Source organism: Capsicum annuum, chromosome 3 (assembly GCF_002878395.1).
Source record: "Capsicum annuum cultivar UCD-10X-F1 chromosome 3, UCD10Xv1.1, whole genome shotgun sequence".
In the NCBI taxonomy this organism is placed as follows: domain Eukaryota; kingdom Viridiplantae; phylum Streptophyta; class Magnoliopsida; order Solanales; family Solanaceae; genus Capsicum; species Capsicum annuum.
In genome coordinates this window covers 153211993-153226339 of record NC_061113.1, presented here as the reverse complement: position 1 = coordinate 153226339, position 14347 = coordinate 153211993, and the positions used below count along the sequence as shown (strand labels likewise).

Below are 14347 nucleotides of genomic sequence, written 5' to 3'. Positions count from 1 at the left end.
ATACCATCACTATAATAATATACTAGGTATGCACTATATTTAAAGGGGAAAGAAAAAAAAAATTCATAGAAACTCAAAAATGAATGTACCTCACGAAATTGAGCCACAAAATCGTGATTCTTAAATAATGTTTTTGTATTTCCTTCCTTAAATCAGCCAAAAATACTAGCACATCATGGGATTTTCTTTGTCAATAACATAAATATACTACCTATTTTAAGCGAAACTAATGAAATCATTCTATTTTTTCTTGGATTTTCTTGGTCAAGATGAACAGTGGTTGGGGATGAATTTCTCTTCATTTTTTTAATTTGGGGAGGCGGGGTGGGGGGGGGGCGGGCGGGGGCATGAAGTGTCAAATCACTAATTGGATTTTACTTGTAATAGGATGAAGTGTAAAAAAACAAAAAAAAGATTGGTGTTTTATTTTGATTGGTTGGAAATTCCATGTGGGTTGTGTGTGATTCACATGTACAACTCTTAACGAATGCAGACGCAGAATATGTACCAGGTCAAATGGGCGGACTTAATAGACACATTTTATAAAGGATTTAGGGATTCAATAGAAATATAACCTAATTGAAGTGTCGATACCGAAAATTCCAACAAGTTGAGAGGTCTGTGTATGTATTCAGCCTTCATTAAACACAATTTGATTTGCTAATATTATAATTTATTTTATATCGTATTTGAGCATTAGACGCTACAGTTTTGAGACTAGAAATTTGTAACTTAATCTCTACCATTCACAGACCTTTGTTGCCATCCATGTAAACATAAAGAGTACGAAACTCGGTTATTTTATCATCCTTGATATAATAGATGAGCAACAAGTTCACTGCATCCAGTTTTTTTCATATAATGGATGAGCAACAAGTTCACTGCATCCAGTAATTCCATTGCATCACAACTGCCTAACATGATGGAAAAGACCAACAGATTGGACATTTCTGACATTTGAATTATCTGTATCCGCTTAGAAAAGTGAATCAAATGGTCTACGGAATCAATACCTTGTCTAATTTTTGCAAACTAGAGAGTCCACCAACACCTAATTTTAAGGGCCTTAACCACAACCGGCGGACTCCTCCCATGCCAAAAATGAAGTGCCCTCCATTCAGAATAAAACTCACCCCAAGATGTTAGACACTCTAATCTCATACATATGTCACATTTCTCATGAACAAAAAAAGAGGGATTGGCATTAACAGGACTAACGATACAAATGCTTCAAAATACAGCTAGAAAGTGTATCATTCTTTACATAGTCAAGTGAATCAAATCAGTCAGTTCTTCCTGGTAAATAATCATATTCAGGTGTCAAAACCCTCAAACTGGCACCGATCCAAAACATAGAAAGCAAGCATGCAGCATGAAAGCCAATCATTACCTCCCACGCACACTGGCAGGTGATCGAGCTCCTTTATCGCTGCTAATGTCATCATCAATTTCACTTCCATCAGCCCACACAACATTGTTACTAAAACTCACTTCAGAACTGGCATTACTGCTTGTGGTAAGTGGGGAATCAGGCACACTAATTGTCCTGCCTGTCCTGCATCTATTAGGCCCTGATCTCACACTGTACATAGAGGATGCGGGAATATTAGTCATCAATGGATGCAGATTACCCAAGACTCTTTGCCTTATATCCTGTCCAAGAGCAATGTCTCAAGTTAAGCAAATCCAAAAAGGATAAGAGAACAAGAAGGCCAACAAGACAGATCATCTAAGACTTAAGAGCTATAAAAAAAAACAACAGAACAGATTGTAACTCTAATCAGTTCTTGAAAGTACGCTTAGGTCTTCAGTCTATGGCAGAACACAATTTTCTTTTAGCATAGGAATGCAAATTTCTGATACAATGATATTCAAGTGATTATAGTATATTTCCATGCAGCACTAAATGAAAAGAATGTATATACCATATGTCTAATAGCCATATCCAAGGATTTCTTTGATAATGATCTTCCAAAACCAGAGCTATCAGGTGACGAAGACTTTGCAGATAAGTTACTGTGTGGAGAATGTCTGTCATCTTGCTTCAGAGGAACCAGCTTCCGCATATTTATTACCCTTTCAACCATCTTGGTCCCAATCATGCCAGGGCTTACATTATCATTGGCTTTAGCTTGAAGTCGGCTCATGGATGGAACAGGAACAGAGCTTCCACTGCTATGCATAACACAATTAGGAGGACGTCCTCTTGCTGGAGAGCATGACTGTCGTCTAATCCTTCCATTTGAAGCTGGCTCCACAGACGAAGATCTAACACTAGCTGCTCCAGGTCTGCCCCGCGTAGCTGAAATTGGCCTGTCAGGTAGTGATGTCCTTAAATTGGGTGGAGCATCAAGGGAGAACCCTGGCATATCTGAAGGCTTCCATGGTCTGGGTTTTACAGTTGGAGAACTAGCACGTGAGGCTGCAGGGTTTCGTGACGCTGTTGTAGCTGACTTGGTTCCCGAAGAGGAACACAAAGGTTTAACTGGAGCAGCAGATGTATTTGTTGTACTTGACACTGAAGTTGCTCGACGAGTTGGAGTTGCTGTCCTTGATGTTGGCTTTGATCCAGTAACAGAGGCCCTGTTTGTTGGTGTGGAGGACCTTGCAGTAGGTGTTGAAGATCTTGGAGGAACAGTGGGCTTTGCAGAAGGCATGGTTGCACGAGAAGTAGGTGTTGCAGACCTTGATGATCTAGATGCCGTTGCAGTTGACATTGATTTAGAGGTTGCAGTGGATGTCATTGCTTTGCTTGCTGCCACAGATGTGAATTTAGATGCTGAGGATGAGGTGGATCTAGATGAGCTCAACGTCGGCCTACTAGTTGGAGTTGAAGGTCTTGATCCACCTGAAGAAGATGGTCTTCGAAGACTAGAAGTTGAAGTGTTTAATCCTGGAGAGGAAGCTAGCTTTCTAGATGATAAGTTGCTTCTTGAGGTGGTCTCTGGAAGTGAATTTGTTAACTGCGTCAAAGGTAACAAATTACAGAATAAAGATCCATGCTTCCCCAGAAAACAACTCAAACTAAGATACGCACTTCAGGTTAAGACTGCCAGCCAGAAAGCTTCACTATTTGCACTTCACATATTTATCTACTCAGAGTAATAGGCAAAGTTCTGCATTGTCTTCAAGATAAAAGGAAAACCAAATCAAACAATTAAACTGAATGGAACCCACTGAAAAACTAATTATGTGTTTTATTTGCTACAATTTGATGTTAATTATTATTACTTCAGGCACTTTCTCAAGCGTTGCTGGTTCCGCCGCCTCGTCCAGCTTCCTAGCATTAACAGCCGCCGTCTTCTTGTTCAAACCGGCGTCGAATTTCTTTACGGTTTGAACCGGTGCTCCGGCAAAAAGATATTCCGGCATTTTTCCGGCGTATCTACGGCAATTTAGCTCACCGTCCGGTCATACTTCCGTTGTTAACGAACAACAAGAAGAAGAAGATAGGCACCATCATCATCATCATCTCAAAGAAGAACGCAAATCGCGTTGAAATTCGAAGACGGGAACACTATTTCGGCGACCAATTTCTACCGTAAATTGCCAGAATCCAGCGACTCAATCAAGTATAAGGACACAACCCAGCTTCGATCAGGTGCACTCGATCCATCTTTTCTAGTTGTGTATAACTTTCTTGATTTTTAGGGGCTGCTACTGGTAGTGTTCTGCACTATTCTTGTTGTGATTCTTGTTTCGTAGCGTCTTGGCTGATTATCTGGTTGTGGGTGTCAAATTTCTTGTTGATTGGTTACTTTGTAATAGTGTTGTACGTGTGAATCTCTTTATTGTTCTTAGTAGTTTTGGAGTGTGTTACCTTGTCTGATTACTGTTACTTGATTTACTAGCATATCCATTAAGTGTGGTAGTATTAGTTCCCGCTATTGACTATTGTGTATCAAAATTTGCGTTATATTATTGTTTTTGTTGCTCCCTATCTATTATAGATTGTTGTCTTTGTCCCTAGCTCCTTTATTGACTTTATTTTAACTAGTGTGCCTTTTACCTTATCTTGATCCCCTTTGTTATCTTTCTTCCCTTTTTCCTTTCTTCCCTTTGTTGCAGAGTGGCTGTGATTGGCGAGGATAGACTAGGGGCATGTCATAGGTCGGGGTCGGGGTCAGGAGATGTTGGGTCTGGGCCGGGGTTTGAAGGGGTTGGGTCTGGGTCTGGGTCGGGTCTAGGATCGAGTTTGGGGTTAGGGGCTAGAGGTAGTAAGTTTAGGCAGGATAAGAGAGCTTCTGGGTTGCGAGTTGGGTCTTGGAACATTGATACTTTGCGGTGTAAGTCTATAGAGCTGGTGAAGATTCTTAGAAAGAGGAGGGTTAGTGTAGCGTGTGTCCAAGAAACTAAATGGGTAGGCACTAAAGCGAGAGATATGGATGGATATAAGTTGTTGTACTCGGGTAGCGTGAGACATAGAAATGGGGTAGGTATCTTAGTAGGTGAAGATCTTAAGAAGCAGGTGGTAGAGGTAAAGAGAGTTAGTGATAGACTGATGTCTATTAAGTTGGTCATGGAAGGGTCTACGGTGAGGAGCATCCCGAGCACTGAGAAGCTTTTCGTGGGAGGGGATTTCAATGGGCATATTGGGTCTTTGTCGAGAGGGTATGATGATGTGCATGGCGGTTTCGGTTTTGGTGAGCGGAATGAAGGAGGAACTTCTCTGTTGGATTTTTCTAGGGCTTTTGGGTTGTGAATAGCAAATTCGAGCTTTCCGAAGAAGGGGGATCACCTTATTACTTTTCGAGCTTTTTGCTTCTTAGAAAAAGGGATAGAGTGCTATGTAAAGACTGTAAAGTCATACCTAGCGAGAATCTCTCGACTCAACATAGTTTGTTGGTGATGGACTTGGTTATCAATAAGAGCAAAAAGAAGAGAAGTAGGGAGGCAAAACCCAGGATTAAGTGGGGGAGCCTGACTTTGGCTAGTGCTTTGGAGATGGAAAAGAAGTTGAAGAGTAAGGGGGCTTGGGAGAGTAGAGGGGGGGTGGATAATATGTGGGAGACGACTGCCAGTTGCATTAGGGAGACCGCTAGGTGTTGGGTGTCTCGAGAGGTCGATTTGGCAAACATCGAGGAGACTGGTGGTGGAATGAAGAGGTCAAAAGAAAGGTGGAGTCTAAGAAGGTGGCTTATGCAAAGTTAGTTGGGAGCAAGGATGATGAGGAAAGACACAAGAATAAGGATGAGTATAAGGTTGCTAGAAGAGAGGCTAAGTTAGCGGTTACGGCGGCTAAGACAGCAGCTTTTGAGAGTTTGTATGCGGCTTTAGAGGAGAAAGGCGGAGATAAGAAGTTGTATAGGATGGCCAAGGCTAGGGAACGGAGGGCTCGTGACCTTGACCAAGTGAAGTGCATCAAAGGAGAGGATGGTATAGTGTTGGTTGAGGATGCCCTTATTAGGGAGAGGTGGCAGTCCTATTTTCATAAACTTTTGAACGACAAGGGGGACAAAGGTTCTGTGTTGGAAGACTTGGAGATATCTGAGGAGGGTCGCGATTATAGTTATTGTAGGCGTATCGAGGTTGAGGAGGTCAAGGGAGCTATTCGCAGGATGCGGCGGGGTAGGGCGATGGGGCCAGACGAGATTTCAGTAGACTTTTGGAAGGGCACTAGCGGGGCAGGTCTGGAGTGGTTGACAAGGTTGTTTAACATTATTTTTAGAGATGCTAAGATGCCTGAAGCGTGGAGGTAGAGCACGATGATTCCAGTGTATAAGAACAAGGGAGAAAATCAGAGTTGTAACAACTATAGAGGTATTAAGTTGTTGAGTCATACTATGAAGGTTTGGGAAAGGGTGGTATAGTTGAGGATGAGGAGGATCGTGATGATCTTTGAGAATCAGTTCGGTTTTATGCCTGGTCGCTCAACCACTGAGGCCATTCACCTTGTGAGGAGATTAGTGGAGCAATTTCGAGAGAGGAGAAAGGACTTGCACATGGTGTTTATTGATCTAGAGAAGGCATATGACAGAGTTCCCAAAGAGATTCTGTGGAGGTGCTTGGAGGCTAGAGGGGTGCCCGTGGCGTACATTAGGTCGATTCAAGATATGTATGAAGGTGCGAAGACTCGTGTGAGGACGGTAGGTGGAGATTCGGAGCACTTCACAGTTTTGATAGGGTTGCACCAGGGATCGACTCTTATCCCGTTTCTATTTGCCTTGGTGATGGATGTTTTGACGCGATATATTCAAGGGGAAGTGCCTTGATGTATGTTATTTGCAGATGATGTGGTTCTGATCGACGAGACTCGGGGTGGAGTTAATGATAAGTTGGAGATTTGGAGACAGACACTTGAATCTAAAGGTTTTCGGTTAAGTAGAACAAAGACGGAGTACTTTGAGTGTAAGTTCAGTAATATGTCGCAAGAAAATGGAGTGGTTGTGAAGCTAGACTCTCAGGCCATCCAGAAAAGTGAGAGTTTCAAGTATCTAGGGTCTATAATTCAGGGTAATAGTGAGATTGACGAGGATGTCACGCATCGTATTGAGGCAGGGCGGTTGAAGTGGAGGCTCGCTTCGGGAGTCCTTTGTGATAAGAAGGTGCCCCCGAAGCTTAAAGGTAAGTTTTACAGAGTTGTAGTCCGAACGGCTATGCTGTATGGAGCGGAGTGTTAGCCAGTTAAGAACTCCCACATCCAAAAGGTGAAGGTGGCGGAAATGTGAATATTGCGATGCATGTGTGGACATACCAGGAAAGATAAGGTGAGGAATGAGATTATTCGGGAGGTGGGAGTTGCCTCGGTGGAGGATAAGTTGCGAGAAGTGACGCTACGTTGGTTCGGGCATGTGATGAGGAGGGGCCCTGATGCTCCAGTGCAGAGGTGTGAGACTCTGGCTATGGATGGTTTTAGGTGGGCTAGAGGTAGACCGAAGAAATATTAGAGGGAGGTGATTAGGCATGATATGGAGCAATTACAGCTTATACAGGACATGACCCTTAATAGGAAGGTGTGGAGGACGCGGATTAGGGTAGAGGGTTAGGGGGTGGGAGCGCGGCGGTAGTAATAGGGGAGTGCTCCTTTGGGTATGGAGTTTCTGGTTCGTAGTGTTGGGGCTGTAGTTTTTGGGGTTAGTGGTGTTGGCTTTTTTGCATCACGTACTAGTTTATTATGCACTTATCTTTTGTGTTTGTTATACTGTTAGTTTGTTTTGTGTACCATACTAGTTTGTATCCGCTTACTTTTTGTATTTGTTATACTGTTATTGATCCTAAGATGGGGGTCTATCGGAAACAACCTCTCTACTTCTCTTGAGGTAGTGGTATGGTCTGCGTACACTCTACCCTCCCCAAACCCCACTAGGTGGGAATACACTGGGTATGTTGTTGTTTTTTGGTTAGATGTTAAGGTTGAAAAGAAAAACCAATAATATTTGGTTTACTTTTGTATTAGCAAAGAAAAGTTGAGTCGAAATAAACCCAGCAACATATACCACCTTGTAATTATATTATATACATACACGATTTTATTTTTTCTGTGGATTTTGGGTCTTTATTGTGGTTTGAGAAACTTTCTTTTTTTGTAATGGCGTCTAGACTTATTTAATTATTAGTTGAAGGTACTTCAATTCTATCTGAATTCCATATGAACAAACAGAAAGACTTTAGGGCAATCTAGTGCCATATATTTCTTTGTTCCATACTCGTTAAATATACTAGTCAATTAAATTGGTGTCTAGACAGGTGTAACTATGCTTTCTCTAATCTTTCTTTAATGTAGTTACAAACAACAACAACAACATACCCAGTATAGTTCCACAAGTGAGGCGTACGCAGACCTTAACCCAACCTTTCTCACGGGTAGAGACAATGTTTTTGATAGACTCTCAACTCAAGAAAATCATTTTCCAGAATGTGGCTTGAAAGAAATGCAAGAGTGAAATGCTATGATGAAAATATTGAAGAAAAAAAAGTACCGATAATAAAAATGTTAGAGATAATCAAAGTCAAAGAAACAACAATAATAATAAAATTGAGGAACAAGGTACTGGTAGCAAAATAATACTGACAAGGGAACAACAAATAGGTGGGGTGCAAGCTAGAACCCTTCTCTACCACAGGGAAGAAAGAAGCACCCGACTACCAACTAATCCTCAGCCTCCATCTTCTCCTATTTAAGGTCATATCCTCTGCGAGCTGAAGATGTATCAGGTCTTGTCTAATCACCTTTCCCCAATTCTTCCTCGATCTACCTCTACCTCTCCTCAAACCTATCACCACAAACCTCTCGTATCTCCTCATCGAGGCATTTCCGTTCCTCCACTTCACATGCTCGAACCATCTGTGTCTCGCTTTCGCATCTTGTCCACCACTGAGGCTACTGCCACCTTGCCCAGTATATCTTCGTTCCTAATCTTGTCTCTTCTAGTATGCCCACACATCCATGTAAGCATCCTCATTTATGTTACCTTCATCTTGATGGCCAACACTCCACCCCGTACAACATAGCCAGTTTAACAACCACTAGTTAGAACTTACCTTTCTCTAATATTTCTTTAGTGTAATTAGTTTAGTGTAACTTATGCGTTGAGGGTTAAAACATATATGAGTTGAGGTTTGAAACATATAAAGCAAGTTACAAGTTAGTGACAAAGTTGGTGTTTTTCGTCACATGAACTTTTTAATTATGACATTGGTTAATCTTACAAACTTTGTCTATTAGTGTTTTCATCATCGTTTCCACCTACTATTATCCTAGAATAATCAAGTTATTAACAACTGCATAAAACCAGGAAAAACATCTAAGATAAATAATTATAGAAAATCCTCTTCAAGATTTAACAATTCCATTGAATTGGGTGATGATTAAATATGTGATAACATCTAGTTTACTGAGAATATCAATAAATCCAATTATTACAATAACTCCGGAGAACCTTTAAGAAGAAATTAACTCGCCCTGATTAGAGACACCCCATCATAAGAGCATGTGTTGGTATAGCTAGCTAATGCATCCTAGAATAAAGAAATCATAGCCCCAGAATATTCCCAGGAATTACTCCCTCTATTTCAATCAGTTTGTCCGATTTTGACTTGACACGGAGTTTAAAAAAGTAAAGAAGACTTTTGAATCTTGTAGTCTTAAAATAAATATATGTAGAATATACCAAAATGTCCTGTAATCATGTTTTCTTAAACATGCCATGTGGAAAGTTGAAATTAAAGAGTTGTCAAAAAATGAAAGACATTCTTTTTTAAACGGACTTAAAAGCAAATTAAAACAAACAAATTGAGATGGAAGGAGTAAGTTTTCCAAATGGTTGATATCGAAGAGAGTTGGTACTCCTAATTTCCCACAAGAACCATCACAAAGAAATGTATGTCATTCCTATTCTTTTTGTTAACTGTATGCACCTAGGTCAACTATTAGGATAACCTACAGCCTTCGAAGCTCCGGAATAATGGGCCCACCCATTATCATTCTACACTTAAATACTAGGCTTAGTTCACACGGGCAGAGCTCAAACCTGGACCTAGGTAACAAGTCCTCAACCTTTCTCACTTGAACGAAGCTCGGGGGCAGAATGTACAAATATCCACATTCAAAAGTTGAAAAACTAACACAATCTTCAAATTCAGCTGAGAGGGCGCTTCTGCGAATAGAATTTGATTAAACAATGGAGTCACCGTGTGCACATGTTCTGAAATAAAGAACCTGTGAGGGTCTTTCAGTCTAATAATAGAATTTCCTTTTAGACTTCCTTGAAAATTCCACATCCCTTTAGTGGTTGGATATGGGCAGAGACGGATAGCATTTCCCGTGTTAAACAAAATAAAAGTATAAAATGATAATTTCCAATTACACACAAAGCCATATTTCAACGGAGAACAAATGTAATGGTAGAACATTCATATTCTTACTCGAGATGTCAACGCAGTGGGATGACCTCTAGAAGTTCCCAGCTGACTCATCATAGTTTTTTGTGATTCCGTCTCTAGAGAAGGAAAAAGAGGAGTACCTGGAGGTGTTAGAAGCCTGAAACAGGAAATAACATATCATAATAAAGCATAGAGAACTACAGATAGTATTTTAAAAGAATGTGGGGGAAATTTCGTTCATGAATCAACAAAATATCATTCAAAACCAGAGGTGCAAGGAAGTCCTTTTTGTTCTGCTTTTCAACTTCAGAAAAAAGGGGTGCACCACCCTAATCTCTTTATTTATTTGAGTGCTAGATTTTGATATATGGCATCCATTAACTTTTGTACTTTTTATAATAACCATGGTGTAGGGGCCAACTTGCACGCACCTCGACTAATTCCAAGGGATACCTGCTACCTGCCACCAGTACCTACAGGTAACTATGTCCTGCAAGTCTAAAACAGATGGAAGGAAATCACCTATTGAGACCTCAGGTGCTCAACTCACTTCATTGGACACTAGGCCACACCCTTGGGTGCTCATTAACTTTTGTACTTAAATTGTGCAGAAAACAAATACCTCTACAAACTATACATGTTTTTCTCACTGTTCATGATATTCAAATAAAAAACTGCTTTTAACATCCTTATATTTTATCACTTAAATTTGCATCCTTCACTCTTAGCTATATTCAGCTTGCATGTATTACGATTACTACCTGGAAAAGTATGACATCAAGTTTAAGATGAACATATAAATTGTATATGGAGTCTTGAGTGTAACATGTTAAACACCTAGCCTGAAACAATTAAAGAGTTTTCTAGACTTGGAAACCTGTATCAGTCTACTAGACACCAGTAGGGCACTAACTCTTAATTTTCTTCCTCTCTCCTCAGGGTACATAACTAGGGGTGGGCATTCGGTTTGTTCGGTTTGATTATTGAATATTGGTTCGTCTTTTTGATTTTCGGATTGAGAAAAAAGAAAACCATAACCAAACCAAAATTATTTCAGTTTGGTTCGATTTTTACAAATTCGGTTCAGTTATTTCATATTTTTATTTCGGTTTTAAAGATTAAAGTAGTGAGCATTTAAAATTGGTGATTTTTCTAGAAAAATAATCTTTTTTTCAAACCTATTTTTCATTCCCAAATATAATTAATTCAACACGCATGAAATAACCATAAATATCGATCTCACTGAGTTGTCGCCATTGGCATGACAGCAGTGGCCGCACCCCACAGCGAGTGCCGATGGCAGTGACGAACTGAGCAAACGACTGCCGATTGTTGTTGGCGATGTTGAAATTTAAAACGAACTAACAAACTGAGGATGACTGAGCACCACTGCAGCCTTCACATTAATGTTAGAGTCTAAAGCAAAGCAATATATTAGAATTTAGGGTTACTAAATGATTATAGTTTATATATTTATATGTTATATTAGATTATATTATATTTTTAGTATATTTACATATATAATATATTATAATTTATATATATATATTATAATATATTATTTATATAATTTCGGTTTTTCGGTTTATCCGAATTATTTTTTTGAAAATCCAAAACTCAAACCGTTTAATCAAATTTCTAAAATTTGAAATCGAAACCAATCCGAAAAACCAAAAAAAAAAACAAAATTAAATTTCGATTCGGTTTTTCGGTTTTTTCGGTTTAAACCAAAATATGCCCAGCCCTATACATAACAACAATTTTAAAAGGATTATTATATGAAGTCTCTTATGATATGAAACCTATGACCTACCAAATTTTCAAGCTCCTATTATTCAACAAAGTCTTCATTTGAAGAGAAAGATGAGGGAACTTCCAGCTAGACTTTTAGCATGGTGTTTTAGGTTTCTCCGCACTATGAATAAAGTTAGATGTTTAATGTTTTTAATCTTTAATAAAGTTAAATGACTTAATCTATCATTTGTTACATTGGAACCAACATAATGGATGAAATTTCATCTCCGATGAGTAGTTCTGAATGTTTCATTAGATTGTATATAAATCCTTTCTAGATGGTCGCTCAACTAATAGCTATTATGTCGAAAGCCACCGTTCTTCTTGATTCCAAAATCAACTTAAGCAACTAAAAGAAATAATTAAACAACTAAGAGAATCACATACAACACATTCTTGGAAAGGAGAACCCCCAAAAAAAAAGAAAAAATTACCAGTCATAATCAGTTTTATCATTGTCAGCATTAAGGAACTCATCAGCACGAGTCTTCCGCAGGGGTGCGGCTGATGCAATATTAAACGTAGGTGAAGGACCATTTCTTGATCCTGCAATACGATATAATTGAGAAAAATATATAAACTTAACTTGTGAAGCAGAAATTACAAATTAGTCACTAGTTGGACATATATTTTCAAGCCTGTACGATGACCAGAAGACTAAAGATCCGCCTGACGTATTCTTGAGTAGAAGTTAGGAAAAAATTTATGGAAGTTTAGTTGTATTTGGAAAGTGGTAGTCTTTTTATGGAAGATTTTGGATAATTGTAGTTTTTTTTTCTGAGCACCACGGGTGGTGTGGCCATTGACTGGGAGTTGAACTTCATGAGTTCTTAGGTTCAAATCTCAGAGAAAAAAATAATAGGTAGATTTCTTCTCTTAGTGGAAGGTGGAAGGTATGTGGTAAATTAGTTCGGATGCGTGCAAGCTGGCCAACAGCACAGCCATCAAAAAAAATTACTATATTTTTTTGGAAGAGAGTTTGTGAAGTTAAAGATTTGAGATTAGAAGTGGAAGTAGAAGTTGAAGTTGAAACTTGAAAAATTTCTTCAAAGTTAATTTATGCTCTCAATTTCAACGAAGAAAGCATTTCATTGTCAATAAAATCAAAGGAACAAAAATAGAAAAAGCCGTACCAAGGGGATCAAATTCGTCAGATTTTTGAAGAAATCGATTATTGTTTCTGTCATTTTCCCTTCTTCGCATTTCAAGAAACAAGGATAGTTCCTCGTCGGAACTCCTAATACTCCCCAGTAGCGCCTGTCTCTGCCTCGGCCCCGACTCCTCTGCTATAAAGCTTCTATTCATCCTATAAGCTCAGCTCCAAAAACCCTAGCTTTAACACTCAGCCACAGATTTAGTGAAAAATCAGCTCAAAGTGTGGAGCACAATTTTAACATTGTTCTTCAGCCACACACAGGGAGCAGAATAATGTAATCAAACACCTGCTACATACATAAATAACTACAACAAGAAATGGAATTAAGCTGAATGTATATGTAGAAATGGAACGATTTTGAAGATGGGAGAAAGAGAGAGAAAGATGGCGTCGTGGGGAGTAGTGTTATTTGAAACTTGAAATTTGAGAGACGTTTTGGTTTACAAGACACTTACTTTTTCTGGTTTATTTTTGTCAGATGCCAGCAGATATTTATTTTTCAAAGGCCAAGTCACCCCGATTGAACTCTGTTTGGATGATGGTTTGAAATGGTTTCATAATGTATGGCAGTATGGTATGGTATTGTATTGTATGATATAGTATAATATAATATTTTGATCAACTATATGTTTACTGTTATTTAATAACAGTTTTATGTTTGGTTTGATGATATGACATTGTATCGTAATTGATAAATTTACTAAAATTCTCCTTATTATATAAATTTTAAATTTATCAAAAATTATTAATAAATAAAATAATTTACTTTCTCTTATTGATTACAGGAAATGTTTCACTCAGATTGCATTAAGAAAATGTAGATACAGGTTTACTTACAGCACACCATTATTGATTGTTTGCCATTCATATACAAAGTAATTTCATCCATCAAATTGAACTCTGGCCAGATAACATATTCACAAACCATCTCAATGGAGGAATTCACTAAAGTCCACCGCAACGAGATAATAGCACGATTCAAAAACGCAAAAACGCAAAGGAGAGGTAAACAGAAAAGCGAAAAATAAATATATATTAGGTTTAAAAATAATATAGGGTGAAGGGTAAAATGGGATTAAAGAATATTATATAAGGGTATAATTGAAAAAAAAAACTAATGGGATACCACCAAATTGGTTCCCTCTAAAGGTCGTTTTCTCTTCTGCTCATAGGGATTTGGGTAATGCTAACAAACATTTCATAATTCGTCACATGAGATGATACTTGGTTTCTCTTCTTCATTTACCACAATTTAAGAGGATTATTAACAAAGATATAGGTTAGTTATATTGACAAAGATAATTATAACAGTAGTTGTAGCACATAGAGTTATGGAAAGATGTTTGTTGGTCTTATAGAGTTGTTTCTTTTACTTAAGAAGTTCATATTGTCCTCTTGTCACGCCTCAAATCCTATTGTGGCGGACTAGCACCCGTAACCGAGGAGGCCCGGGAGAACCAGCTCATAACCTTATACTTTCCATGCATACCTCTATGACAACCCAAAATTTGGACAACATCATGTCGCATATAAAAGGAAATAATCACCTGTATAAGCTCGAGCACACATATATAT

General features: G+C 38.7%; 1 protein-coding gene and 1 long non-coding RNA gene across 3 annotated transcripts; one reads left to right on the top strand and one right to left on the bottom strand.

Moving 5' to 3' along the window:
- Positions 1-1180: 1180 nt before the first annotated feature.
- LOC107863461 (putative GPI-anchored protein pfl2) lies at positions 1181-13239 on the bottom strand. Of its 2 annotated transcripts, none has more exons than XM_016709388.2 (5): positions 12750-13239; positions 12051-12162; positions 9865-9979; positions 1926-2963; positions 1181-1653 (listed from the first exon to the last, which is right to left on the bottom strand). In XM_016709388.2, the coding sequence occupies exons 1-5, from the start codon at positions 12919-12921 to the stop codon at positions 1387-1389; spliced, it is 1704 nt and encodes a 567-aa protein (XP_016564874.1). In that variant the 5' UTR covers positions 12922-13239; the 3' UTR covers positions 1181-1386. The 2 variants fall into 2 exon arrangements, with proteins under 2 accessions (XP_016564874.1, XP_047264328.1); XM_047408372.1 differs by having other exon boundaries at positions 9865-9938.
- Positions 3426-13470, top strand: LOC124896691. The gene is made up of 3 exons (XR_007053086.1): positions 3426-3601; positions 10236-10359; positions 13251-13470. It is a non-coding gene; the product is annotated as an uncharacterized LOC124896691 (long non-coding RNA).
- The last annotated feature ends 877 nt before the right edge of the window (positions 13471-14347 follow it).

Bases quoted from the DNA above. Each gene is read 5' to 3' on its own strand.
- LOC107863461 (XM_016709388.2), bottom strand. From the start codon at position 12,921: ATGAATAGAAGCTTTATAGCAGAGGAGTCGGGGCCGAGGCAGAGACAG. The intron at 9,980-12,050 runs GTAATTTTTTCT...TTCCTGTTTCAG, and splicing joins GATAAAACTGATTATGACTG to GCTTCTAACACCTCCAGGTA. The intron at 2,964-9,864 runs GTAAGAATATGA...CCTTTGACGCAG, and splicing joins CCACTGCGTTGACATCTCGA to TTAACAAATTCACTTCCAGA.